At 38.6% G+C, this 27,176-nt stretch overlaps 1 protein-coding gene across 3 annotated transcripts in view; it reads right to left on the bottom strand.

Annotated features, from left to right (window-relative positions):
* Window positions 1-27,176, bottom strand: part of GRM5 (glutamate metabotropic receptor 5) — a 295,278-nt gene that overhangs the window by 151,127 nt on the left and 116,975 nt on the right. For all 3 annotated transcript variants that reach the window (XM_075708134.1, XM_075708140.1, XM_075708149.1), the window contains exon 2: window positions 10,676-10,925. In XM_075708134.1, coding sequence (XP_075564249.1) covers window positions 10,676-10,925 — 250 coding nt within the window. The remainder of the gene's footprint in view (window positions 1-10,675; window positions 10,926-27,176) is intronic.

Here is a 27,176-nt window from a genome sequence, read left to right as displayed (position 1 = left end):
TCTCAGAAGACATAGTTGAAGAGAACAATCTTAAGTGAGCCACCCACAGACTTCTCTCATTCTGAGTTTTAATAAGCTCTTGGACAGAGTAGAGCTTTAAAGTTGAAAGTAAAATCAGAAGCATATATTTCTTGTGGGAGAACAGAGATGCACCCACAAATGGACACAATTTCCCAGCAATGCTGCTGACTTGATTTCATGCAGAACTGCAAGTATGGGTCTGTTGACAGTATGGAGCTGTCTTCGAGATTGCCTCACTGTCTATTTTTCAACTGTGTAGGTCATCTCATGGATTTTTCCTTTTGCAATGAAAATAAATCTTATATAACACTTCAGGATTCTTTGCCATCTCTTTTTCTGTGATTTTCCCCATGTCTCATTTCCACTGGGAGAAGAGAAATCTCATGTTATTCCAAAGTGTAAAACATGTTTTTCCTTCATACTGAAAGTTGTCAAAGCAGAATGAGGGTAAGCATAAGTCTTCAAATATATACATTTGGAATTAACAGGCAGGGAATTAACTGCTTCCTTTGTTCACATGGATAGGACTAGAAGTAATAAGCTTAAAAAAAAAAACCAGTTTAAAAAGCTAGGTTAGACGTTATGAAGAGTATAAGGACTAGTTAAGCATAGGAAAGAGTTGCCTGAGGAAGCTGCGGACTTCTTATCTTTGAAAGACTGTAAGCAGATCCATCTAAAGGTGGATCATGCATGAATTAGGTAGAGATGATCCTGCAGTGCAGAAATGAAAGACTTGAGTGACATCCTGAGTTCACAGCCAGTGTCATTTTCTACAGTGCTAAGGCACAACTCTACTCAGGTGTATTGACTAACAAAGCTACCTTCCCTTGGTTGTTAATGTCAGTCTTAGATAAGAAAGGTCCAGTCCTTCAGAAAGTAAATAATTTAATTGGACACACTCACGATTTGTCATGTCGTAAGAAGATTATATTCATTACCATTATCAACTAATTATTTGTTTTCTTCAGCTCACTGAAGTAGTCTTGCTTTATGGTAGAACTTGAATAATCAAAAGAGCTTGGAGCCTCATAGTCCAAAGGGCAACACAGGTACATAGCAAAATACAGTGTCTAGCCTGAGTTGCTCACTGTCTAAATAGTCATGAAAGAGTTACAGAGAAAAAGTGAAGACATATAAATGTGATGACACATGCAAAATCACTAATAAATGTAGTGCCAGTACTAGTATTAAAGCTCATATCTCCTAGGACTAAGCTCTGCATTCACAATCTACCCCTGTCTGTCTGTCTTCCTTTTTACTCACAGCAGTGCACTGCACAAGGGCTTCCCTTACAAAGACACCAGCTTTGATTTAGGAGGTACCTGAACTGCAGATCAGTTGTAAATTTAAGAATGCTCCAGGAGAACTTTGCTCCATCCTGGCCTGGTGTCACTTTTTGCTGGTCATTTGCTGTTGGCCACTTCCAGAAACAACACATTCATTTGGTGGACCTTTGATCTGACTTGATACAGCCATGTTTATTTTCTAATGTTATGTTTTCAGATGTGTAGGACCTGAATTGCCTCTGAGACATATGCATCTCTTATTGACATAAATAGAAGGCTTGCTCACTTGCCAATATGCACACCAGGAAATTCTCTGATGTTTGCTTGACACCATGTCGCACCCACACACACCTCAGGGAAGATACAGCATTCATGGAGGGACAAAATTAAGACATTCTTTCAAACACGCTTAGAGCTTACTCCCATCCCCCACTACCTCATACATATTAGTGACTGTGAAACTGGACTGCAAGATGCAATATTTATTAGAAAAAGGTCAGATAGATTTTTTTTTTTTAAAAAAAGGATTTTAAAGAGAGAAAAAAGGATTTCAAAGAGAGAAAAGAAGATTAAGAAAATCAGGTTGATTGATTTGCTTTCAGTTTAAAAGTCTGCCTATCTGTCTCCCTAAAATCCTCAAGTATAACTTGTGGGGTCCTTACTTATGTTAATCTTTTGTGGTTCATACTGTAGAAAGAAAACTATGCTCCTTTCAGTTATTAAACAAATGGCCTTGGCCAGACACTCTACCGCTTCCATCTGCAGCAGGACACAGCTGGGGCCCACAGCTTGAGGGTCTCCAAGCTCCAAGGCTGCCAGGTAAATGGAGACCCCAAAGCTCCTTTTCAAAGCTAAGTTGTTCTTTACTACTGTCTAGCCTGCTTTACCTCTAGGGGCACTGTTTGGATATAGGAGGAAAGACAGCTTTTTACTTCCTTAATCTCTTTTACAGCTCTAGAAAAGCAAACCTTTGTTTTACTTTTAAGTTCTTTGTCTTTTGGGTGGCAATGAAGATTCTGACTTAATGCTGCTAATTACAATGCATTTAATTACTAGGTATAATACAATAGCTGCTTCCTTGGACTACACATTGATGCTTGAACAGAAGAACTGAGAGATAAATAAATGAGTGGGCAGCAGACAGTTGCCTCAGAGGAAACAGCATTCAGGTGAGGCTGTAGCAGGCTCCTATCTACCATGGACTGAAGAAAAAGGGAGCAGACTCCTCATACAGGCTCAAGTAGCATGATTGTACTCTGAAAGTATTTTTTTTACCTGCTTGTTTTGTCCCCAGAGAAGAGGTCTGTACACTTATATTACATTTAGCTTCCACATTTCTTTCAAAGGTTATCCGGTTAGAACTATTCTAGATAGAAGAATTTTGGCTGATTAATTTTTCCCTGAGGCAGCAGAAATAACCAAAAATGAATTTAGAGCATATTTCAGGTCTGCAAGATTTCATACCCTCATTTGTTTTATAAGAACTTCTCCACCAGTTGGACTTGCACAAGCATGGAAAAAGGCATGTTAACCCACACCATACAGCATACTTTCAGGAGGGAAATTATTACATCCTCTGCAGTGAGATCTTTCTTCATCCAACAGACGCTTTTACAAGTCTCACAAAAGATCTCTTTTTAAATTATTGAAAAGAACTCATTTCCCTCAGATCATCTATCTTGCTTAAATTTTCCTTCAGCAATAGTTTCCCTTTTGGCTTGCTAACCAGAATTTCTTCATATATTGCTGAGTTTCCTATCAGCCAAATTACTTTTGGGGCTTCATGGAACTAATGGTCCTCCACATTTTATTCTTATCCTCATCTCTACTACTTGCCTTCTACTTAGCTCTTTTTGCTGCAATATCTGTGAGCCTCAGAATCAATAACAATTTCCTCCAATCCATCTCCTCAGGAGCTAAGCAGGTATCTTTCTTTTATTAGGAGAGGTGATTTGTGAAAGCTAGAAGAATACATGTGCTGTTCTGAGAGGAATGGGCACTACTTCACTGGGCCTTCTGCCTTCTTGCAGAGCATCACTTGAATTGCTTGTGATCATCACACTTCTAGAACTGGTGTCCTCTCCTTATCCACCTTGGACATGCTCTGCCAATGACAGCATGCTTGAGAGGGTTCCCCTTATCCTGAGGCACAGCCTTTTGTATATCACAGAACAGAGTGACTTCTGAAAATGCAGGATGTGATTCTCAATCTTTGCAAGGATATTTAAGGACATAGTCATCAGTCCTGACTGCACTGCAAGGAAGCACAGAAACTCTGTGGGATGCCCTGTTGTTCTAGATTCCCCATCCCTTTGTTGCAGCTATTGTAACCAATACACTTTTTTTTTATCATATTTCTGTAAGCCCTTGACTGAATAAGTATCTAAGGGCTATGTGGCAATCAAATCAGACTGATACATTTTGGCCATGTTTCTCCAGCTGGACAGCTGAAAATCAGAATCAGTACTAGAGCATAAGGAAATATTTCTCTGTTGATTTTTTTACTGGTTGCATTTAATTTTTTTATTTTATACCAGAGGAAGTCCAGATAATCTTAATTAACTTCTCTTTGTTCAAACAAGGTAGTTAATACCCAAGTAAGTCTGACCCATGATACACATACTGGAACATGAAGTATATGGAAGTTCCAGTAGTTCCTTGCAGATCAATACTGCCTCTGGAATGCCATTTGGAAGCCGGAGATGTTGACCAAACCATTTTATCTCTATATGTCTCTATTTTCCCTTCTCCTTTCCCTTTTCCTTTCCCTTCTCCTCTCCTTAAGGTAGGAAAAGTCCTACTGTCTTGCATCTGGAATCACAAATCCTTTTCAAAATTTCAGTCTCTTGCTCTGTAGGTTTGTACAATAGCTACTTCTATACTATTAAATAAAACAAACCAGGGACAATTATCTCATCTAGAGGTAAGAAACATGCAAAGCCTGCATCCATATATCTTAACACTCTTCTATCCCAAAACAGAGTATCTGTGTCCAGACTGCTTCTTGGTAACAATCCCTGACAGTGCTGTCACCACCACCATGTCCGAGTCTCATCCCAAAAGTGTTAGTTGCTACAGAATAAAACAATGCCAGTGAGCAAAAAAAAGAAAAAAAACTTATCCAGTACTGCAGTACTGTTCTCTGACCCCATTTTATTTAGGATGGTTATAGTCAATATGCATAATTCCAGTTGTGGTTAATAGTTTCTATTGTATTATAAAAAATCATGTGAACTGGTGCTGTAACATTTAATAATTCTGAGAGATGTTTTGGAATCCTTGTAGATGAAAGGCATCAGATAAAATTATCAGTGGTTAGAGTTATCAAAGAGGTTTTGTTCAAATATCAGACACTAGTAGTCAAGAAGAGGAGAATGAAGGTGTTCATACAACATGAAACAAAATTTCAGACATTGGGGCCAACTATTACATAAAATGAGGAACAACTGAAAATCATCTACAACCAAATTGGTTTTATCTGTACACTTATTATTCCATATTTCCTTCTGAAATATGTTTCAAAGTTATTCTGCTATACAAATGTGTTATTTATCCTCTAATTAATTTTATCTGTAAGGATATCTCCTGGCATATGACCTGTAGATGACAGAAGCAATAAACAGAAACAGATGAAGCCTGGGGTCCATATCTCAGTTAAGTTGAATAACAGTTAGGATAAAATAACATTTTTTTTCACACTTGAAAGTCAGCACACTCACCTTTTTATTTGAGGTTAAGTCCAGTTCCTCAAGGTATATGAGGTAAATATTTGCTGAGCATTTAAAATGTTTTCCATGAATCAACAAGCTCTGATATGCTACAATCACTAATGACTTGCCATGTTTCATCTCTGTCACAGGCAATGCAATTTCAGGAACTGCATAGTATGTCAGAAGTGGAGTGTTTATTGAAGGATATCTTTTCTCCTCCCCTTGGGGCTCTACAGGGTGATTTATTTGATATGTACAATCCTTGGCCACTCCATTTTCTGTTTATCTAAGCATAAAACAGGTGCTATGAGAAATCCATGCTCTCCAAAAATCTCAGTATTTTTGCAAGGCTTCAGACCAGAAATATTAGGGATAAACACAAATCAGAAATGGAACAAAAAAAAAGCTAAGAGGAACTGGAAATGCCTGATTTCTTGTGATTTCCCATAGAGCTGCTCTGTGGCTTTGGAACTTAAATTCTTTCTGTGCATTTGGAAATAAAATAATTCTCCACAGAACAAGGGGGAAGCAAAATGCATTTGTGGGGTAACAAATAAGTATCCATTAGTAGATAAAGTTTTCCATGTAAGCCCATTGCATTTCAGTGCCAGGCACTCTCCCTACATTTGGAGTGTCCTTTTGCAACCTTCTCAGTTGAATGGGAAGCCCAGAGAAACTCCAGGATCAGAGGATGAATGAAAGTACAAATCCTATTCTAGTCTACTTTCCTGCATAACTTCACAAGACAAATTAGTTGCATGAGCCTTCTTTTATTTCAGATGTATCTCTTTCCCCTTTCAATGCTCTGAAACATCTGTTCTTTTCAAACTCTTGCTGAATGTCTTTTCCCCATACATAATGGATATTGGATATTAGGAGAAATTTCTTCACTGAAAGAGTGGTCAAGCATTGGAACAGGCTGCCCAGAGAGGTGGTGGAGTCACCATCCCTGGAGGTATTCAAAAAATGTGTAGATGTGGCACTTTGGGACATAGTTTAGTAGGCATGGTGGTGTTGGGTTGACGGTTGGACTGATGATCTTAGAAGTCCTTTCCAACCTTAGTGATTCCTAGTTTTACTTTCATTAAAAACTAATCCAGCCACCAAGCCAGGAAACATGAAATTAATTATTACTCTACACTTAATTGGTTTAGTGGTGGACTTGGTAGTGTTAGGCTAATGGCTGGACTTGATGATCTTAAAGGTCTTTTCTAACTTAAATGATTCTATGATTCTATAAATGATGCACAAAGAAGTCCCCAACATAATCTGCTTGCAAAGTCTGGGTTTGTCCTCGTGTCACTTCCATCCCAGGTCAGTGCCTTAGGCTGTTCTCCACAGAACCAACCAATTAGCCTAGCTCTGGACCAACAGTCAAATATTATTAGCCAACAGAGCCAAACAGCTGAAACCAAGAGAGCACACAGCACATCAAGGTTCTGGAAAACAGAACTTTAAATCCCTACAGGACGTCAGACCATCAATGGACAATGACATTATTGTCTTGCATCCCACCTACATGAAGCAATATTCCTGCAAGTTCCCTGCTTTTTCTTTAGCTTTTTTCTTTCCCCTCTGCTGAGAAACCTTGAGATTATCCCACAGCAGGAGGAGAACATTTTTGTGAGAATGAACATTTCTGTGGAACATAAATAACTGCTCTACAACATCCCACACTCTGCACATGAGTCTTGCTGCACTGCAGGGGCATAAAATAGTCCACTCTCCTGACTAAGGGTGACTCAAAGCAAAACAAAAGTCCTCAGTAGGCAAAACTAGTTGTTTTATTTCTGGCTTACAGCTGGTTTTAAAACCAAATCTGAACCAAATCTATTGACAGGAGATGGGATGTTCCTAGATCCTTGGGATCTCCCAAGTGCAGAGCCATATGTAGAGAGAATATATCACTCTAGCTGTCCTCAGTTGTCTGATGCAGCCATAGAAATGCTCTACTTGGGTGAAGGCAAGTGCAGTTATTGTACATTTCTCCCCAGCAGCTACTGGCTGGGGACAGGTTAACCTATGTCTGGGAAGCTACTTCTCAGTCATTACCTTGGAATCTCTGTTAATAAACAGAAAAGATAGAAACACCGCCCCCACCCCCATCTCTTTTTCTTACTTTGTAAACACTTCCAGTTTATAGAATCATAGAATTGTTTAGGTTGGAAAAGACCTTTCAGATCATCAAGTCCAACCATTAGCCTAACATCACCAAGTCCACCACTAAGCCAGTTAAGGGTAGAGTAATAATTTCATGTTTCCTGGCTTGGTGGCTGGATTAGTTTTTAATGAAAGTAAAACTAGGAATCACTAAGGTTGGAAAGGACCTCTAAGATCATCGTTCCAATCATCAACTCAACACCACCATGACCACTAAACCATGTCCCAAAGTGTCACGTCTACCCGTTTTTTGAACACTTCCAGGGATGGGGACTCCACCACCTCTCTGGGCAGCCTCTTCCAATTCCTGACCACTCTTTCTGTAAAGAAATTTCTCCTAATATCCAAACTAAACCTCCCCTGGCACAACTTGAGCCCATTTCCTCTTGTCCCATCACTTGTTACTTGGCAGGGGAGACCAACACGCACCTCACTACACCCTCTTTTCAGGGAGTTGTAGAGAGCGATAAGGTCTCCCCTCAGCCTCCTCTTCTCCAGGCTAAACAACCCCAGTTCCCTCAGCTGCTCCTCATAAGGCCTGTGCTCCAGACCCTTCACCAGCTTTGTTGCACTTCTCTGGACACACTCCAGCACCTCAAACTCCTTCTTGTAGTGAGGGGCCCAAAACTGGACACAGTATTCCAGGTGTGGCCTCACCAGTGCCAAGTACAGGGGCACAATCACCTCCTTGCTCCCGCTGGCCACACTAGTCCTGACACAAACCAGGATGCTGTTGGCCTTCTTGGCCACCTGGGCACACTGCTGGCTCATGTTCAGCCGGCTGTCTACCAACACCCCCAGGTCCTTTTTGGCCAGGCAGCTTTCCAGCCACTCTTCCCCAAGCCTGTAGCGTTGCCTGGGGTTGTTGTGACCCAAGTGCAGGACCCGGCACTTGGCCTTGTTAAACCTCATACAGTTGGCCTCGGCCCATTGATCCAGCCTGTCCAGGTCCCTTTGCAGGGCCATCCTACCCTCCAGCAGATCGACACTCCCACCCAACTTGGTGTCATCTGCAAACTTACTGAGGGTGCACTCGATCCCCTCACCCAGATTATTGATAAAGATATTAAACAAGGCTGGCCCCAATACTGAGCCTTTGGGATCACTATTTTTGACTGGCCACCAACTGGATTTACCTCCATTCACCACTACTCTTTGGGCTTGGCCACCCAACCAGTTTTTTACCCAGCGAAGAGTACACCTGCCTAGGCCATGAGCTGCCAGCTTCCTAAGGAGAATATTATAGGAGACTGTGTCAAAGGCTTTACTGAAGTCCAGGTAGATGACATCCACAGCCTTTCCTTCATCCACCAGGCGGGTCACCAGGTCATAAAAGGAGATCAGGTTGGTCAAGCAGGACCTGCCTTTCATGAACCCGTGCTGGCTGGGCCTGATCCCCTGGTTGACCTGCACATGCCTGTTTAGCGTACTCAAGACGAACTGCTCCATAATCTTCCCCTCCTTAATATTCATGCTACAATTTTCACAAATAAATTTTATAGTACTGCCACAGGCATGGACACACATAAATTGGTCCAGTAGAATTAAGGATGTTTGTTTTAACTTCAAACAGTTTACAGTTTAGACTTATGAGAGAAGCTATCACTTTCAATTTACTGAATGAATTCATATGCTGAATAACAACTTTCTTATAATTAGGCATGACAGCTCCCACTGCAGCTAGAAACAGGTATTTTTAACTGAAGAAAAAGCAAAGCTGGTTCTTTCTAGACCTTACTTTTTTTGAAGAGCTAAGCTGTATTGCTCCATTCTTATTCTCAATCACCAATTCCTGAAGTCTTACTCATAAAAGCATCTTAGAGGGCTAAATTTAGCACTCTTGTACATAAACAAATCCCATACAAAATTAAGTATCGTTTGGAGTCTGGAGGTGTTAAGGCCAATATTTTTTTTTTAAAATGATGCTTACGTGCTTCTAAATTTGGGTGTTGCTGCAGAGAATTGTTAACTTTTTGTGTTTAGGATAAAAAAAGACAGCAAAGGTCACGTGGCACCAGATGCAGCTAGAGATAGTGGAGGTGGCATTTGCTCCGCTTTAAGAAACTTGCAAGTAGGCTTTTCCACCAAAGCTAGTCATCAAAAATGTCTTTGTACAAGCACTTTTCTAGAACATGATTTCTCTGAGCTACTTGAAATATCCGCATTACAAAGGACCTAAGAAGGTCCTATTTTTCTCCATTAACTCTAGAGGGAACCGTGATGACTAGCCCACATGGAACTATCTAAATTGTAGACATCTGTATGTAGATATCTCAATATGTTTAAGTGCATCTCACCCTGAAGGTTGTGCTACCTTTGGGTATCAGTTCAGAAAAGGATCAAGATAATCCATAGAAGAGCCTACAGATAAAATGTATTTGAAAGGAAGGGTGGACACTGTTGCCGTAAGACAGAGAAATAATTAAGAAATTCACATCTGAAATTGCCAAAATATAGGTTGATGCCAAAGAGTAAGTGCAGAGGCAGTAGGCTCTGTTGTTGCCTGTTTGCTTTCCCCACTGCCCAAGGGGGAAGGGCAGCTGTGTGCAACAGGGCAGACTGGGAACAGAGGCTGGTGTCCTACCAGTGGGACAGTCTCAGCATCCCAGTTTCCAGGACAGCTTACATGTTTCCCTGAGGGTCTCACCAGCACAGCTGGTTTCACTGACAGTTTTATTCGTGTTCCTGTATGGTTCATTCTTGGGACAGCATCAGGTCATCCTTCTAATAATGCCCTGGAAAGGCAGCAGACCACATTAGCTGACTCCTGGCACGTGCCATTTTGTGGTCAAGACACCATTTTTCTTATCTCATTTAGGGCCCACTTGTTGAATATGTGGCAAATATAAAGATCCCAGTAGGTTTACATCAATATCTTTTACTTCTCTGTCTACTAGCCCAGGGTCTTTTGCTGCTTCGTGAACACACCTGAATGAGATTTCCTTTCTCCCTTTGGTGGTTAGGGAAGGATCCACTGGTATCATTAAGCTCCACATAAGAGAAAGGTTTACCTATATATTGCTTTTAGGACCGTATGCAAATGTTAGCACATTGGCTCAGGAAGAAAAGGTGATGGTCAACTAACTGTGTTTTGGGAAGATCTATTTCATGTCCACCCAGAGGCCACATCAGCAATTCTTAACACATTGTTATTCAAATAAGGTGTAACTTCAGGCTGTATATCTACATGATGCATTTTGTACTGCAGTGAACAAAATGTATGATACAAATCAAAAGTTTTTGTGTCAGCCTTCCCTTACACAATGCTATTAAGACTGGCCAAGCAGACTTGTGTTTGCCTGTTGTGTCATGAGAATGATGCATGTGTTTGTAGAGTATGCACCACTATGACATGGCTGACGTTACTTTGTACCTTTCAGATATGTGCACGTATAGAAGAGAACACGAGTAAGTGTTTTACATATGCTTGACTGGGCTGTCTTATTTTTTTACCCTACTCAGTAAAGAGGCTGGCTATATTTGCATGGTATTACTCACCTGCCCAGCAGCAAAAATTCTCCAGCGAGTCCCAGGCGCCTCATAGCCATTAAGAGCCCTCTCACAGTCATGCCTTCACAGAAGCAGGCAACAACTCTTGCCTTGGGCAGGTGGCTTCGAAGCTTTCGCAGAAGCTTGTCAAAGCTCTGTTCACCAGCATTGCTATAGATCTTGTAGGAATGTGCAATGCAGATCCCTTCCTTGGCCGCCATATCTTTGAAAGCTTCCATTCCACTTTCACCATAGTTTCCTAAATACAAACAGAAAGACATACACATATATTAAAATTTGCAGAAGCTTTTCTTGCTTTGGAAGCAACAAATATTTTAAAGAATACATAACATATCTGCATGGACATCAGCGTACCAATCTTAACAAAATAACATTAACATTTTAATTTATTAATCCATTTTTTCAAGTCAAGATCAACATATTTTCCCAGAGACCTCCCTTCTCTTTAGGAGCTTGCATCTCTGTTGAAATCAAAGGTTGGTACCTCAATACCTTTGAGGATCTGGTCCCAAATGTTTACAACAATGTATATATAAATTGTGCAGTCTCTTCTGATTCTCTTAAGTTGACTAAATGTGATCAAGAGCTCTGGGGTTTACTTCAGAAAATCTAAAAATATATGTTGAGAATAAATATTTTAATATAAGCAAAACAAAACAATGACTCATAACAACATGACTTTGTTCATAATGCAATTTGAAAAGCAACATTTTTTTAATTACACTGAAAGGTAAAACTTATCCTATGAAGAAAGAACTTCTGGCGACTCAGGACAATGGGTGGCAAAATTGAGGTTTAGCATTACAGAGATTACAGGAACACAGATGGACTAATTGCACTTCTGTGTTTGTTTTTTTTTAAATGAAATATCTACCAACCCAACAGGAAAAACTTCATATTTGCTTTCAATCTATTCTTCCCCTGTGGGATAAATGGATAATAAATATTAACAGATAGATACATTTATTATTATTTATTCTGTCGCACCATGGAAAATTCTTCATTGCCAACCCTACATAAAAGTCACAGTGCTTAAACACTGGGTGTGCTGATACCACTGACAATCATCCTGACCAGGATTGTCTCTCTGGTTCCCTGTGCTCCTCCATCTGGCTGTCTAAAATTATTTCATGTCTCATTTAAATAAGAAGGCGTCTGAGGCAGGAAATCTTTCTCCAAAACATTGCCTTAACCCCTCAGTAATATTCCACAGAAACACAGTCAGTAAATTAGTAAGACTCTAAGTGTTAAAGTTGCTGTTGCAAGGAACTGCTGATCCATCACTTATTTCTGTTAGTTTGCAAATGGAAGAATCTGTAAGGAAAATGTCTTCTTTTACCAGCATAGTTATGAGTATATAAGAGAACTGACAGTGAAAATGCATGTGAAGCAGAGAGAATCAGACTACTGGATTTGTGCTGTCATCTTGTTTTGTGACCTTGGACATTGGAGCCACCAAGCATTCAGCTTGCCCACACAGGGAATCATCCCTGTTGCTCTGGTGCTGGAGTTTAGAGGTTGTATTAAGCTCATGAATGTGAAAAACACTGTCTCCAGTTTGAATATCTTACCATCTGAATAGCCAAAAGAGACAAAGAGCAGAAGAGAGGAAATACCATTACCTTCATTTCACATCGTGAATGAATCACTGAGACCTTGAAATTTCCAAATGGTACCCAACCAAAACAGCAACCTGAATGCAGATCTCCTTAGCTAATATGACTTTCATTTTCTTCCCTGCTGTGATCAGGCCTGATGGAAAAGCCATTACTATGCAAATTGTGCCTGGACAAAATGTCATAGGATTTTTAAACTCAGTTGTTGCAATGCTTCCTGGGAGCTGTAAATCAGGTGCCCAGTGCTTCCCCATGTGTCACGCTCTTAGGGCAAACTGTGTTTCCTGTGATACATGAGCATCAAGTGATTCCTGTGAGATGCTGAAACAGTTCAGCTAGAGGTCAAAAATGTGGTGCCTCATGAAAGATGTATTATAGCCTCAGAAATCAGTCTGAAGGAAAAATGGGGTCAATGACCGATAACTCCCACTGGGCCCTGAGGCCATCTAAAATAAAATTAAGCTGTTTGACAGGTAATACACTATTTTGTTTAAAATTGTTCTCAGTTAGGTCAATCTGGATCAACATGAAATGTTCGGTTTGATTTTTCCTAACAGAAAATAAAAAGGAAAACCAAATCATATCAAACTTTGTGATAGAAGGTGGAAGTTTGAGGAAAAGCTGTTCTATAGTATATCTCAAAGAAATTGAAATTCTGAAGACTTAATTTTCTGTCAAAAAACTGTCAATGGAAAATTCACAACCAGGTCTAATTGACTTACAGAACTAGATCTCTTCAGTGTTCCAGATATTGCCCTCTTTGTTTGAAAGTGTTATAAATGTACAAACTGTTACCCTGAGGCTTGCTATAAAGCTGAGAATAGTAGGTCTTGTAATGAACACAAAGTGCATTAACTTTTCCAGTCAAATAAAAGTTGCTCTGGCATAAATGCCATGGTCTCATCATGTATCAAGACAGGGAGATTTTGCGAAACTATACAGAAAGCAATGTGATATCCAAAATGAGAGGAAACGTTAAACTACCAAGGCCACTTAGCAAAGTGTTACATTCTTAACATTTGGAAGAAAAATATCCTGGCAGTCAAAATCTGAGAGTGACTGAGTTCTCCAACTGGGAAAACTACAGCTGTATGGCATGAGCTCAAGGGAGATTTGATGAAAACAGAAAGCAGCTTTGCTTCAAGAAACTCATAGAAATATATCAGTGGAGCTCTTGTCATGATCATTGCTGATTAAACTCTATTTAATTAATTATTCATAGTGAATTCCCCTGTTGTGCAAGAAGTTTGATGAGGTATGTATATTTAATTGGATCCATACTGTGGGGATAATGAACGCTCCTTGATGGAAAAATAAATTCTTTTCTGCTAAACTCCTTTGCACCGCATATTAGGATGAATTTCCTCTGAGCTATCTTTCTTTCTGTGGAAAACCTGTACTTGCATGAAGGTATACATGTAGCACTGAGGGAACGGGAGTAGGAAAGTGGGTAAGTTACACTACATCATTTCCTTGAAGATGATATGTGAGGTTCACAGTGGAAGTGCATCTTCATGCTTTCTGTATCGAACTGGGCTCCTCATGGACATTTGGTTCTTGAACTGTGGCATTTCCATAGCAGCACTGTCACAACTCAAACTGGGCTGCTCAGAGAGAGAGGATCATGGAGGTTCTGTGATTGCCTTGGGCTAAATTAAGGAGAAACAACATCAAACAATCAATTAAATACTTTATTCATGGTAAACACCAACCTGAACTTGGAAAGCATAACGGTAGGCAACATGGGTTCTAATTCAAATACTTATAAGAGGAAAGGAAAAGGAAGAAAGAGGAGAGAGAGAGAGAGATCACCACCCTTGGATCCCACTATGTTGATGATAAACGTGGCAGTCCTCCAGTGCTGGGCGCGCTGCTCCTGGAGTGCAGGGCCTCTGGCTGTGCTGGCGCTGGCTAGGGGAGGCCGGTCCGGAGCAGGAGCAGGAGCAGGAACAGGAGCAGGAGCAGTGCGGGGTCCTCCAGTGGTGGGGGTGCACCCTGTGGCTCCTCGAAGTTGTGTCTTTTATAGGCCAGTCCCCGCATCTAGCCTTGCCCCCCTTGAGGCTTGTTCCAGAATGTTCTTCATCTTCTGCACAGGCGCCACTGTAGGGGAGGGTGGTCACAAGGGGTCTTTCAGGTGGTCGTGAGCCCCTTCCTTGAATGAACTCCGCATGACATTTGGCCATCAGAGGGCGGAACTGCGTATTCTCTGACAGCCTCCTGACTCCGCCAATCGGCTTCTCACCTGTGGTGCTATGCAGACCCCAATTTATCGCTACGGAGCCCTTAACTTGCCTGACCACAATGTTTGAGACATTACCTCTTTCGGTCTCTCAGAAGTACTCTAAAACTGCCACAGCAAGAGCAAGTTTCCACTGACTGGGCAGTTTCCAGTCTTCAGCCGGGTCCATGACACAAGGAGAAGGATACAGGGACTTTTGGGCTTGCACACATGGATGGATAAGGTGAGGACTTATGCAGCCTGACTCTGAGGAGGAGTTTGTAGTTTCACTTCCAAGTGAAAATTAATTCAGAAGCCCTATGTTGGAATCAAAGCAACGTCTTCTGTGAGTCCTCTGTGATGGGAGCTGCCTACATCCTGGCAGTCTATCCATGTAGCTATTTTGTTTCCACTTCTAAATTTAAAGAAAGATCCTAAGGAAAAGCTAAACAGAAGGGAGGAATTGATTTACTTCTTCTTGGCTAGTTCCAGTTCAGCAGAAAAGACTCGGCAAACAACACAAGCTGGAAGCATGGCCAATTCAGGTCCTCCTCCCCCACCAAATGCCATCTCCATTTCAGTGTTTGGAAACCAGCACCTCTATATTGTGACTGGTTCTGCTGGAGGAGTTATCACAATTTTTACCGGATGTTCATCTCCTTTTGAAAGTTTGTCTGTCAGTGGTGTAATCAGAGCTGCTAGCTGTTGATGGCTTTTGTAAATGTGTCCTATACCCATGGCAATAGCTGGCAGCTGGGTTCTTTTAAAATGCCAGCCTGAATCCTGCATGTTGCATACCTGAACGTCTACCTAAGACCATTTCAAAAGCTACTCCCATATGTCTCTGCATGTTTAAAAAAAATCGATTACATCATCATGCAAAAGACTTATCCCTCCTTCAGAGTCGGAATTTTGTTCAAAACTCAAGCATATGCGTCCCCACCTACAGTCTAACTATAACAGTCTGTTAGTTTCACTTCCAATGAATCAGTACCAGAAACTATTAAGAAGCTTAAAAAGAACAGATTGTGCTTTTTTCCAGATGAAGCTTAATATAGTACAGTACATAATAATACTTCAATCTGATAGAAAAGGGTCAGGCAAACTACAAGCTGCTCTTGCTGCTCCTCCTGCCCAGCAATTGAGCAAATTAAACTATCTAAACATAAACCATTACGATCTTATCTACATTACACAGCAAAACAACAAGGTTTTTAATCTTAAAATAATAAACAAAATACACTGACATCTGCTCTATCACACTAAAGGTTATCGATATGAAATAGAAAGTCCCTACAGGCAGATGTTCATTATTATGAACTACGTTTTCTCCTGCTCATGGATTTTTGGGGTGTCACAATTTCTTCTTGAATACAAGAGCTTTTTTATCATTAGCTGCACACGCAAATTGTTATCCGGTAATTGTTTGGTTTATAAGAGAGTTTCAGTGAACACAGATAAGAATCAACCTTTAAGAGAGATTTAGGATGTAAAATTGCTTCAGGCAGAATGCAGCAAAAATTCACAAAGTAAAAGTGGTGGAGGCTCAAGTGAAATTGAAGAAATGCATTATGTTATGCATCTAGCTGGTAATAATCCTACCTATCACAAAGCATATTTATTTAAACAGAAGTGCTACCATCATTTTTATAGACAAAGAAGAGCAAAACACAGAATATTCTATGCTGTATCTGTGCCACAGAAAAGAAACCAAGTCAGGTTAAAATTCTCAGTAGAAGTTTTGCAAGCAATACAGGGAATACGGAGCTTCAATTTTTACTAGCTTTCATTGGCATAGGATTAACTTTGCCAGAAATAGCTAAAAAAATCTAAGTAGGTATAATTTTGAAAACACATGTGGGAGTAATGGAAGATATTTATGAAAGGCAACGTGTTGGTTGATTACCAGGATGATCTTCCTGAAAGTCAAGGATATGGGGGTGTAGAATAGTTTCCCAAATGAAAACCTTAGAAGTCTCTTTGAATGTTACAATTCAAATTAATCATTGCAAAACACCAATAGTACCTACTACTACTGGTAACTACTAGATATTGTCCACATTTAACTGCCATGACTGTATGAGCCTTTTAAAGTTTCATCACTACTAAGAATAGGGACATACTACTAAATCTCTTGAGCAGCTACAGCAACCACTTGCCACTGATATAACATTATGAAAATCACAGCCTTCCTGGTACAGCTATGCCTGCAAATATAGTGGGACAAGAGACTGCCATTTCATTCCGAAGGGTACAAACCAAATGAAATCAGATCACATGTGCCTGAAATTCTGGAGTTGTGTGTGCTAAAAAAATAATAAAAAATAACCTGGTTTCATTTGATCAAAATAATTTATTTAAATTATTTTTAAATGGGATTTCAGTTTCTATATTAAGTATGTATGTATAAACCAACAAAAACTAAAATAAAAAGGTCATTTTGAAAGCAGCTCATTAAAAAATACCTTAAATGAGAATAGTTCCTCAAAATATATTCCGCTTAAACATCCCCAACCAGATCTTATCCTTAATAATCACTCGGAGACTGGGCTATTCCAGTTTAATTATCTTGAGTGCTAGATAGCAACTTCAAGGCCTTTGAGCTCTTTCCTCATAAGATATTCAAGCTGAAAGTCTGAATTTCATGGGAAAAAAAAATACATATGTACACACACATTTGTAAGGATACTTCTTTTTCTTATAAAATATCCTCTAACTTTTGGAATACAAGTAGCCAAATGCCGCTCTGGTGAAGGGGCACCAATCCAGAATAAGTCCCACTAGGCTTTCCTCAGCACGACACCACGTTGTATCTCCAGAGCCATGCCTCATTTGAAACAGCTGTTGTGAAGCTTCTTCATAGGGCCGCTGCAGATGTGGCACATCACAGTATGCAGCCAAGACGGAGCCTCTTGATGAAAATGTGGCCTGTTATGTGCAATCAGTTTTCACACAACAGTTGTTTTCCTGTGAGGTTATGCTCTTTGGCAGTAGTTGTCAAGAAGGTTTATCTGTTGCTCCTCACGCAGAACCAAGCTATCATGTTGAGGGAAGGTTTCTCCCAAAAAACAACTACTCAAGCAGAGCAGCCAGGCAATGTTGGCTGGGCTTGGAGAGGTGTCAGAGAACTAGAAAACAGCAAAGGAGCAGCATGGGGCAAAACTCCCTCAGTCATTAATTTAAGAAAACTACCTACTCCATCCTTAAAATTGGTGTACCTGCTTTCATTAAGCACAGACAAACTCAGTGATTCAGTGTGCATGATCTAACAGCTAAGGCCTTATAAGTGACATAAACCACTGATGACTGCAGTTAGGACTCTGTCCTTAGCTATCTATATGATCGTGGAGACCTCCTATATCTATTTCCTTAGATGTTCATCTTTTCTATTCAAACTGAAAGCTCTTGGAACAGCACTTATCAATTGCTAAGTGTTCATAAAACTCAGACCCAAAAGGATTGCCTATATCACTGGTGGCTTGATAGACAGAGATAGTACAAGATGTGTCAATAGAAAGAAGCTTTAGTTACCATGACATCATACTAGCTATGAACTTAATTTCCTTTTCCGTGAACACTTTTGAGATTTTCATTTTGTACCTTTGAGGACAAGAAATCTTTTCATAATCTCAAAAATATTAGCCAGCCAAAAAAACCCACTTTTAATCCTCTTAAAATTCAATTCAGTCTGATTGAAATAATTTTTTAAATGATCTTATAATATTTAATTTAGATATTGACCATTTTATCTTTTCATATAAGCCTCACATCACCTTCTACAATGTAAAATAAAACCAAAATATGTATTCCGAATCAGGAAACTAGTTTATTTTTATTTCAAAAATAATTAACTGAAATATTTTGACATTTAAAAATAAATTAAACATGTTTAATTAAGAAATTAATTAAGCTTTTTATGTGAGGTTTTTATGTTTCAGCTACTAGGCATTTTCTGACCCCAAGTTTTCACTCAAAAGTTTTCAGACCAGCTCCATTCATTAGATCTTTGTTTAAATAAATAATGTTTAAATTATTTTAGTGAGGTAATATACAATATACACAAAACATAACTGCACTTAATTAATTTAAATATGTCTGTTCATTATCTCCTCATCTGTGAGACCTCAGAAGTATCAGTTTGATAGCAAAGTTTCTCTTCTCTTTCTCATCTTCTCTTGGCTATTTTGAAATAATAAATTCATTCCTCTTAAAAAAATGATGACCTAGTTTCACAGTTTAATGCACCTCAATTCTGTTTACTTTTAATTTATCACTTCATAACTTTAAAAAAAGACTCCTTTAAACATTGCTGTTATGTGAGAACAGGGAACAGTCTGGAAACAGCCTTTTCTGTACACTTCCTTTGATCTATCCTGCTAACTGGCACATCTGCAGCTCTGTGGTCTTGTCCACTGAGTGATGTTTGAAGTCCTCCGTGATGCTAAAGTCTGCTAAAGGATTTTAAGCTTGACAGCTTTTGCAGAAACAAGCTGCCATCTCTGCCTGCTCTCCTTATTTTCAGACTGGAGAGATTAAAAATTTTCTGTACTTCCTGTTTGTGAAATAGCTCTTTCTATGTACTTGACTCTAAGACATTTCCCTTAGATATTGCCTGTATCATTTCATGATTTCATTTCAAAATGAAATCATTAATGAAAGCACAGTTCCTAGTGGACTGCAGGGATAGTCTAACTTTTTTTTCATTTTCATTTAAGGTTACACTTTTTTTTTTTAATTTGGTTTTCAGATAGAAATGAGGACACATGAGACTGACAGTATTGGACTGGAGGCTGTTCCTTTCAGGAGACAAATGCTGTGTCAGAAAGGAGAGGGCTTTGCAGTGGGAACACTTTGGTCTATGTTCCTGTATCCTTCATTGTGGGTGTAGTGAATTCCCAGGGAATGCAGCTTGCCTGGGGTTTCTTCACTGGTATTTGGACCCAGTCCCAGTCTTGGCTTAAGCTATTAATTATTATATTTCTCAAAACAGTAGGCCCCTTCTACAAGTGAACAACATCACGCTTGTGTATATTCATACCCTGGAACATACCTTCATGTAATATTAATACTTAACTCTGCTGTGGTTTGCAACTGGTCTTTTCTGAAATACACTTGAAGTCCTATTCTGTTGCTGCAGTAGATGAGCACTACCAGAAGTCACCCAGCAAAAAAATGTGTAATTCAGGGATTAGATAAACTCTGAAGGTCTTCAATTAATCTTATGAGTTTTCTGGTAAGCGCCTCTCTTTCTGCCCTATCTCCTCATATGTGAAATGGAGGTAAAAACATCTTTCCTGACTGGTGTTGTGAGAATAAATGTGTTATAGATTGAGAGAAACTCAGGTAAGTACAGTAATGAAGGCCACATTTATGTCGAACAGACTGAATGAAACCTGATAATTTTTGCCTCACAAAAACTCACATTTGCTTAGTTGTAACAATAACCACATCGTGTTTATTATAGCAGTAATCACTCTGTATGTCTAACATCTGTTTTAATAATAACACCTAATATTTGGCACAGTAATTGTAGATGATAGCAAGGCTACTCCAAAGAGAGCACCTGAATTTCACTTTAACTGATTGTACACATTCATATTCAGAACATTAATTTGGGAAAAGAGTGGGTTTCATGACTTTCCCAGTCTGAACCCTGAGAGCAGCAAGGTCTATCAGGAATCCATGAATATTTAGAGTAGTAACTGGAAGACGGATCTATGACTGCATTTCCCAGGAGTGCTTGTCAAAAGATTTTGAAGGGGATAATACGAAGTTTCTTGGGGCATATTAATCATTCTTAAAGTATACTGTGTAGGATAAAAAGTCCTATACTGTATGACTAACTACTTTCTTGGAGATAATCTCATTTTAGAAACATGTTGGATAATTGTTTCCTCTTGGTGGTTAATAAAGATTACATCTTAGAAGAATATTTGAAAAATGCATTTGAATATGTTAGGGTTACAAGTGGTTTTTCAATTGTAACTTCAGAGGGTATTACCAAGTAGGATACTACCATCCTCAGCTTTTGGATGCAGAAACTGAAGGAAAAGATAGTAATAGACCAGGGTTGAAGGCAAGAATATGATCTCCTGAATTTCAGACTAAGCTGCCCGAGGGCAAAAGAATAGTTAGTTATCAAATACTTACAGAATAATTTTTGGTTTAGAAGCTCTTTACAATGGTGGAGATTTCATGGTTACCTTGGACAATCTGTCCCAAGCTAAACTAGTCTTTTCATAAGTTTCCCTCCCCTAGTTCTTAACCTGTTCTTCTATGTTCTCTGTAAGCCTATAATGTCTTAACCTATCAAATATGAGAATAGCTTCTCAAATTGACATTTTTGGAAGTCCTTAACTGCTTTGAAGACAACCACCATGTCTCCACTTAATTTTTTTTAGGACTAAACAAGTCCAGTTTTAATATAATGATCCTGTTTTCTACACTTGTTTTCATATTTCTGGTTTTCTGGTCGTTGATCTCCAATTAGTTCATGTTGTCCATCCAGGGTGATGTGCAGTTTTTGTGCAGATCTGGTACTTTTCCATCTTGTACCTCACCTGAGCAGGGTAGAACTGAAAGACTATTTCATATCTCTAAAATGTATTATCTCCTTGTATACTTTCAGTATGATATTTACCTTTTTTTAACAACCGAATGACACTGTCGACTCAAGTTTAGCTGTGATCCATTTTAATCTTCTAGGTCTTGCTTTCTGCAGAACTGCTTCTCAGTCAATCATTCCTCATCCAGTATTTAAGTGGCAGATTATTCTGTTTTAGGAGCAGCTTCATCCAGCATGGTACTGTTTACAGATTTAATAACCATATTTTGTTTATCATAATTCAAATCAGTGTTGGAAATACCAATTAAAAATGGATTCAAGGCAGATCTCTAAGACCATTCAGCTTCTCTCTCCCGTTGGAAAGCTAACAAGTGAGAAATACACTTTGAATAAAGTTTTAAAGTCAGTTGTGCACCTAACACAGAGAAGTCTAGATTCATATATTCTTATAAGAATGTTCCTGTGTGACAATAAAAAAAATTAATGATTTTAAGATGCAGTCACTCATACTTCACAAATGCTCTGAACTGGATACTAGGTTTGCTTGATATGATTTATTTTTGAAGAATACACATTGCCCTTTCTTTATGACACCAGAAGGAAATTGCCCATTTCTTATGAAACATTGTTTATTTGTTGCAGAAGTTAAATTAGGTTGGCTGAGGTCTTTCCTCACTTTCTTTTTCCAGATAGGTAGTGTTACCTCATTTCAGTTTGTTGGAACCTTATACATATGCCAAATTTCTCCAGGAGAACCATTAAGGTCTTCAACATTGTTTCAATCAACTCAGCAAGGTAGATGAACAAGATATTTTGAGAATTTATCATTATCTAACGTCTAGAAATTTCTGTAGTTTCTGAATAATTCTTTACTTATTCTAGCATGAGGTATAGTATGACAGACAGCATTTAGGTACTCGAACAAAATGTAATCCTAAAATCCTTAAGCACCTGCTGCCTAGATTCGAAATTATCACTATTTATCAAGTCTTCTTCACATTCAAGTCTCCAAGTAAGTATAAGATGTCTCTGTGTCAAATGAGTCACACATCCCAAATTATTTTTTGACCAGAAACATCATTTTAATAGGATGGATAAATTGTGGTCTTACTTCTTTTGTATAGTGTCTTTTCCCCCTCTTGGCAAGAAAAAGGGTGGAAACACAGAGCTAGGTATCCCATGGCAAAGATCAGGAACCTAAAAGTACAGACTTTACAATATATGCTTCTGAGAGAGATACATTCCTTACTGCATCTAACCTGAAACCTTTCTGGAAGACAACAGCTGTAGCTGAATATAGTTTGATCTTTTGACAATTTAGGACTTTATTTAAGTTTTTGGTACTCTGCTTATAACAGTATCAGCCCCTAGCCTCCATTTTTATCTTTATCCATCTTTTTTTTTTTTTTTTTTGGGGGGGGGGGGAATGTTTATGTAATCCATGACATAATAAACCGGAAAATAAACTAGAAAAATTATAGAAATTTTGAACTCAAATTCCTGATGTCTTATTTATAGTTTTATTAAATTTTTCCCTCTATAGTATCTAATCGACTGATCCAATATCAGAGTAGCAGAAGATTTCTATAGCACGCTCATCTACTGGAAAGAAAACAGTACAGAAAAAACCCCAGACTGTTCTGCCTTCAGACAATGAAACAAGTGGGGAAATTAAACTATCTGGGCATGGACTGAAATGGCCAGGCTGTTTCACATGGGCCATCAAGTGACTATTAAGACATTCCTCCGCCACCCCATTACTACATATTACACCATTATATTAGTAAGAGAACAGGAGTGTTAGACTTGATGTCTCTTCATTCCCTTTTGGAATAATATTTCCTTTCAGCATGGTTAGAAGCCACGCCATATTTATCATGAGCAAATGTATTTTCTTCAAGAAGGTTCTCCGTAACCTGAATGCCAATGTTGGGGGGAGGGATGGAACAAAGGGAAACTGAACCTATAGTAAGTTGACATTACATTGCAAGTTTTAGCTTTTGCAGGATCAGCACTGGCACTTGGCATGGCAGGCAAATGAGTGTTCAGAGCATTCAGGAAGATCAGACTGTGCTCCTTTAGTTGGATCTCCGTCAAGTGCCCTTTAATCAGCATGATTTCAAGGATGCCATTGACAGTAAAGGAAATGTGCTTTGGACACTGCTGTTGCTTTACATACTGCCATTGTTTCCTTAGGTGTTGGAACAAAAGTCATCAGCAAAACGCTTACAGACAACACTGCAAACAGGTTTTGCCTAGGGGGGCCATTTAAAAATATATGCAGTTATTCTAGAGTGCTGGGCTCTCCTGGAAGGACATGGAGTAGAAGCCTTTTGGTCAAAAAGCAGATGGCAAAACGATCAGAGGAACTGAAACTCTTTGCTTGTGAGGTGCTCAAGTGCAAAGATGATGGCCTCGTGATGTGCTAAACACTGTCATTGATTATAATTAACTTCTTTCTTAATGATCTGAAGACGGAGTAAACCATCTTAATAAAACTTGCAAATGACTTTGAACTGGGCAATGTTGAGGATGCCAGACAGAATACAGAAACATTGCAAAGGTTTCTAAAGATATTCTTGACTTGGCTAGAAATTTGGGAAAAAAAACCAGGCTCACCTTGTCACACTTAAACTAAAAATTCTGAAATGGGTGGAAGGATAATATCAAAGGCAACAGAGAAATCAGAAGGAAAATAAGGCATAGGTTTTTAATGAGAGATGATTAAGTAAACATGCAAGCAACATGTCTCTCTATTTTGTTTTATTGTTTTTTTAATTGTTAGCTTTTAATTGTTAGCTTAGGCTTCAGGAAGAAAATGTGATTTCTGTCACCCAAAACTGTTTGCAAGAGAGTTCATTTTTCTGAATGTTTTTCCTCTGGGGAAAAAAGCTAATTATTGGACCTTTATTCCCCAGACTACCAGTAATGTTGTCTCATTAAGACCCTTAGAAAGCATGTTGGAAATGCAATGTCAGTTCCCTCTGACTGAGGAGTATCTGATCTGTATCTTCCACTGTCGGTAGCCTACATACCATGTCAAAACGTAACCTGGGATGGGTTCTCTTAATCTTTCCTGGTGTTACTTGCCCATTTTTTATTAAAATTATATTTTTGTTTTGCTTCTCCATATAGCTGATCAGCAATGCTGAATTTTGTGATCCAGAAATCTCCCCAGAACTTTTTCTGGACCAATTGAATCAATAAAACTTTCAACTTCACACATGCAGTCTCTTGTAACCTACAGAATATGAGACAGTAGGATGTTTACTCACAACATGCCAGAAGTTGTCATGGGAGTTGATATGTTAAGTATAGGAATGAAAATTCAGGACATGAACAATATTGTTCCCTAGAACAATAAGGTAGAAATGCAAATATTTTAAATATACAAATCATTTGGAAAACAATTGTGGTAACTACTAGCAGGAAAAAGAAAAAGATAATTTGCAAGCTTAACAGTAATATCCCCTACGTGAAATAAATCATAGAATACATGGCAAGGGTCTTAAAAGATTTGAATTAAGGACTGAGCTTTAGTTTAATGTTTGTGTGATGTCTAGCTTGATAAGATCACTGCAGGAGTAGTCATAAAGTACTCCTGGATCTGCAATGATGATGATGATGATGATGATGATGATGATGATGATGATGATGATGATAATAATAATAATAATAATAATAATAATAATAATAATAATAATGTCACCACTAGTAATAGTACTTGAAGCAAGAAAATGGGAAAAGTAAAGGACACTACTTAAATCGTTTTTAAACTGCCTCTAAAATGCTTAAATTAAACATTTTTTTTAAAAAAAAACCCAATGGCTATACTTTTTAACGTATACTAACTTTGATATAATTTTTAATGGTAAAAGTTTATTTTATTGTCTCAGACATGTCAGCCTGTCTTATTTTGGTTCATTTTCTTTAGACTAAAATATTAGAATATAGATTTTATTGTGCACTGTAAAATACGATACATATTGCAGGTAAATTCCTTTGTGCTGTAAAGTATACATTACATTTCTATATAGCTGAAATGAGATACTTTATAATAAAGTACAAATTAACCAAAATATTCCAAATGATCCCATAAAGCAAAACATTCCTGTAATGCTGAAGGAAAATATTTTAATGGTTTGTAATCTTTTTCTTTAGAGAATTGCCCTTTGTTGAAGAATTAAAAAATTTTACTTTTCCTTCAGAGCTGGAATTTTAAAAAGTCAGAATATTATAAATTTGATTTCCATCAATCTCTGATGCTAATTTTTATCTTAATTCCAGAACAGATTAATATTTTTAAAAAGGCTAGAAAGTTCCCTAATATTACATCCCTTTTAGAGGTATACCCAAAGGTCACAATTAGGTCTAAAAGATGGGGCAGGAGACTTTCCCCGTGTGTTTTTACAAATGAATCTGATATCTAAATCTGCCTGGACTTAGTTTAATTTGAATTATAACTAAGGAGCACACAGAAAGAAAAGACAGAGAATAGACTGACATATTAAAGAGGGTTTTTTCTCTGTCCGTATTCGGAGTTTCCTCAGAGCTTCATTTTCATTTTTACCTTTTCAAAACCACTAACTCACAAGGCTCTTGCAAACATCATAGACCTGTTTAAACCCCGATACTGAATTTGGTGACAGCGTTCATCAACAATGAAACACTTCACTGTAAAATGCCTTTTATAAAAATCCCCAGAGTAAATCCCAGGAGGAGGAAGAAAAGAAATAAAATAATAAATAATAAAAGAACAAAACAAAACCAAACCAGCCTTAGTCTCTGGAATTTTTTTTAAGTACTTTGTACAAAGAAGTGACAGCATTCTTCAGGATTTCAGCTCCAGGTTAGATTTCATCTGCACTCCCTATCAGGCACAAGGCTCAGGGCTGACTGGGGAAGTCAAAGTCCTTTTCATCACATATACGCTCAGCACATTGCATTGATTTCAGATATTAATGAAGATTATAAAAATCAAACCACACCACAGGCAGCAATCAATTTTCAGAACAGTCTGACCATGGTACACTGTAACAGGCAGCGTTCATATGAGGTGATAACCAAAGGAAACTTCTCAAAAGGACAAAGGTGGCACAGATATGTAACAGAGAAGAGAGAAAGAGGGAGGCAGAAAGAGGATGGGGGAAATATTTTTAACTAATCACTTTGCTGATAAAGCAATGTTGTGTTAAGTATTTATATCCTTCAACTGTGTATCTTTAATTGCTATTATTATGAATACAACTACTACTAGATATTGCTTGGAGACCCCAGCAAAGGTCATGGCCTCACTATGTTAAGCATGTTACAAAGACAGGGTAAGAGAGTCCCTTCTCTAAAATAAGTAATTCTAATTAGACTAGAAAAGCAAAGAATGAGAATGGAAATAAAGTCACATGAAATAAAAGAACTTGCAAAATGTCAGGCAACTGATTATTCAAAATGGAAGGATAGATGGATTGTCCCCTATAGCACCTGGTAGTTGGGAACTTAACCCTCCTAGTTGAGATCTTAACAGTCAGCCTCCTGGGCACTGTTTGTGTTCCACCTATAGGAAATGGAGTGGAACCAGCAGCTGCAGGAGATGATACATTTACCTATCTTACACATCTTTTTTTCCAGATGAGGTGACTGGAGTTGTTGAGTGTATAATCTGGTTTGGTTAGTCGCTCTATTTTCAGATATGCAAAGAATCACACCCAGAACACGCCAAATCATAAAATCATAAAATCATGGAATGGTTTTAGTTGGAAGGGATCATCTAGTACAATCTCCTTGCCATGGGCAGGGACGTATTTCACTAAATCAGGATGCTCAAAGCCCCATATCCAACCTGACCTTGAATGCTTCCAATGATGAGGCATCCATAACTTCTCTGCGAAACCTGCTTCAGTGTCTCACCACCCTTATCATAAAATATGATTTCCTTATGTCCAATCTAAACCTACTTTCTTTGAGTTTAAAGCCATTACCCCTTGTCCTGTCACGACAGGCCCTGGCAGAAAGTTTTACTCCATCTTTCTTATAAGCCCCCTTTATATATTGAAATACTGCAATAAGGTCTCCCTAAAGCCTTCTCTTCTCCAG

This window comes from Pelecanus crispus, chromosome 1 (assembly GCF_030463565.1).
Source record: "Pelecanus crispus isolate bPelCri1 chromosome 1, bPelCri1.pri, whole genome shotgun sequence".
Classification (NCBI taxonomy): domain Eukaryota; kingdom Metazoa; phylum Chordata; class Aves; order Pelecaniformes; family Pelecanidae; genus Pelecanus; species Pelecanus crispus.
The sequence above is the reverse complement of the archived record's forward strand: the minus strand, read 5'-3'. Positions and strand labels throughout refer to the sequence as shown.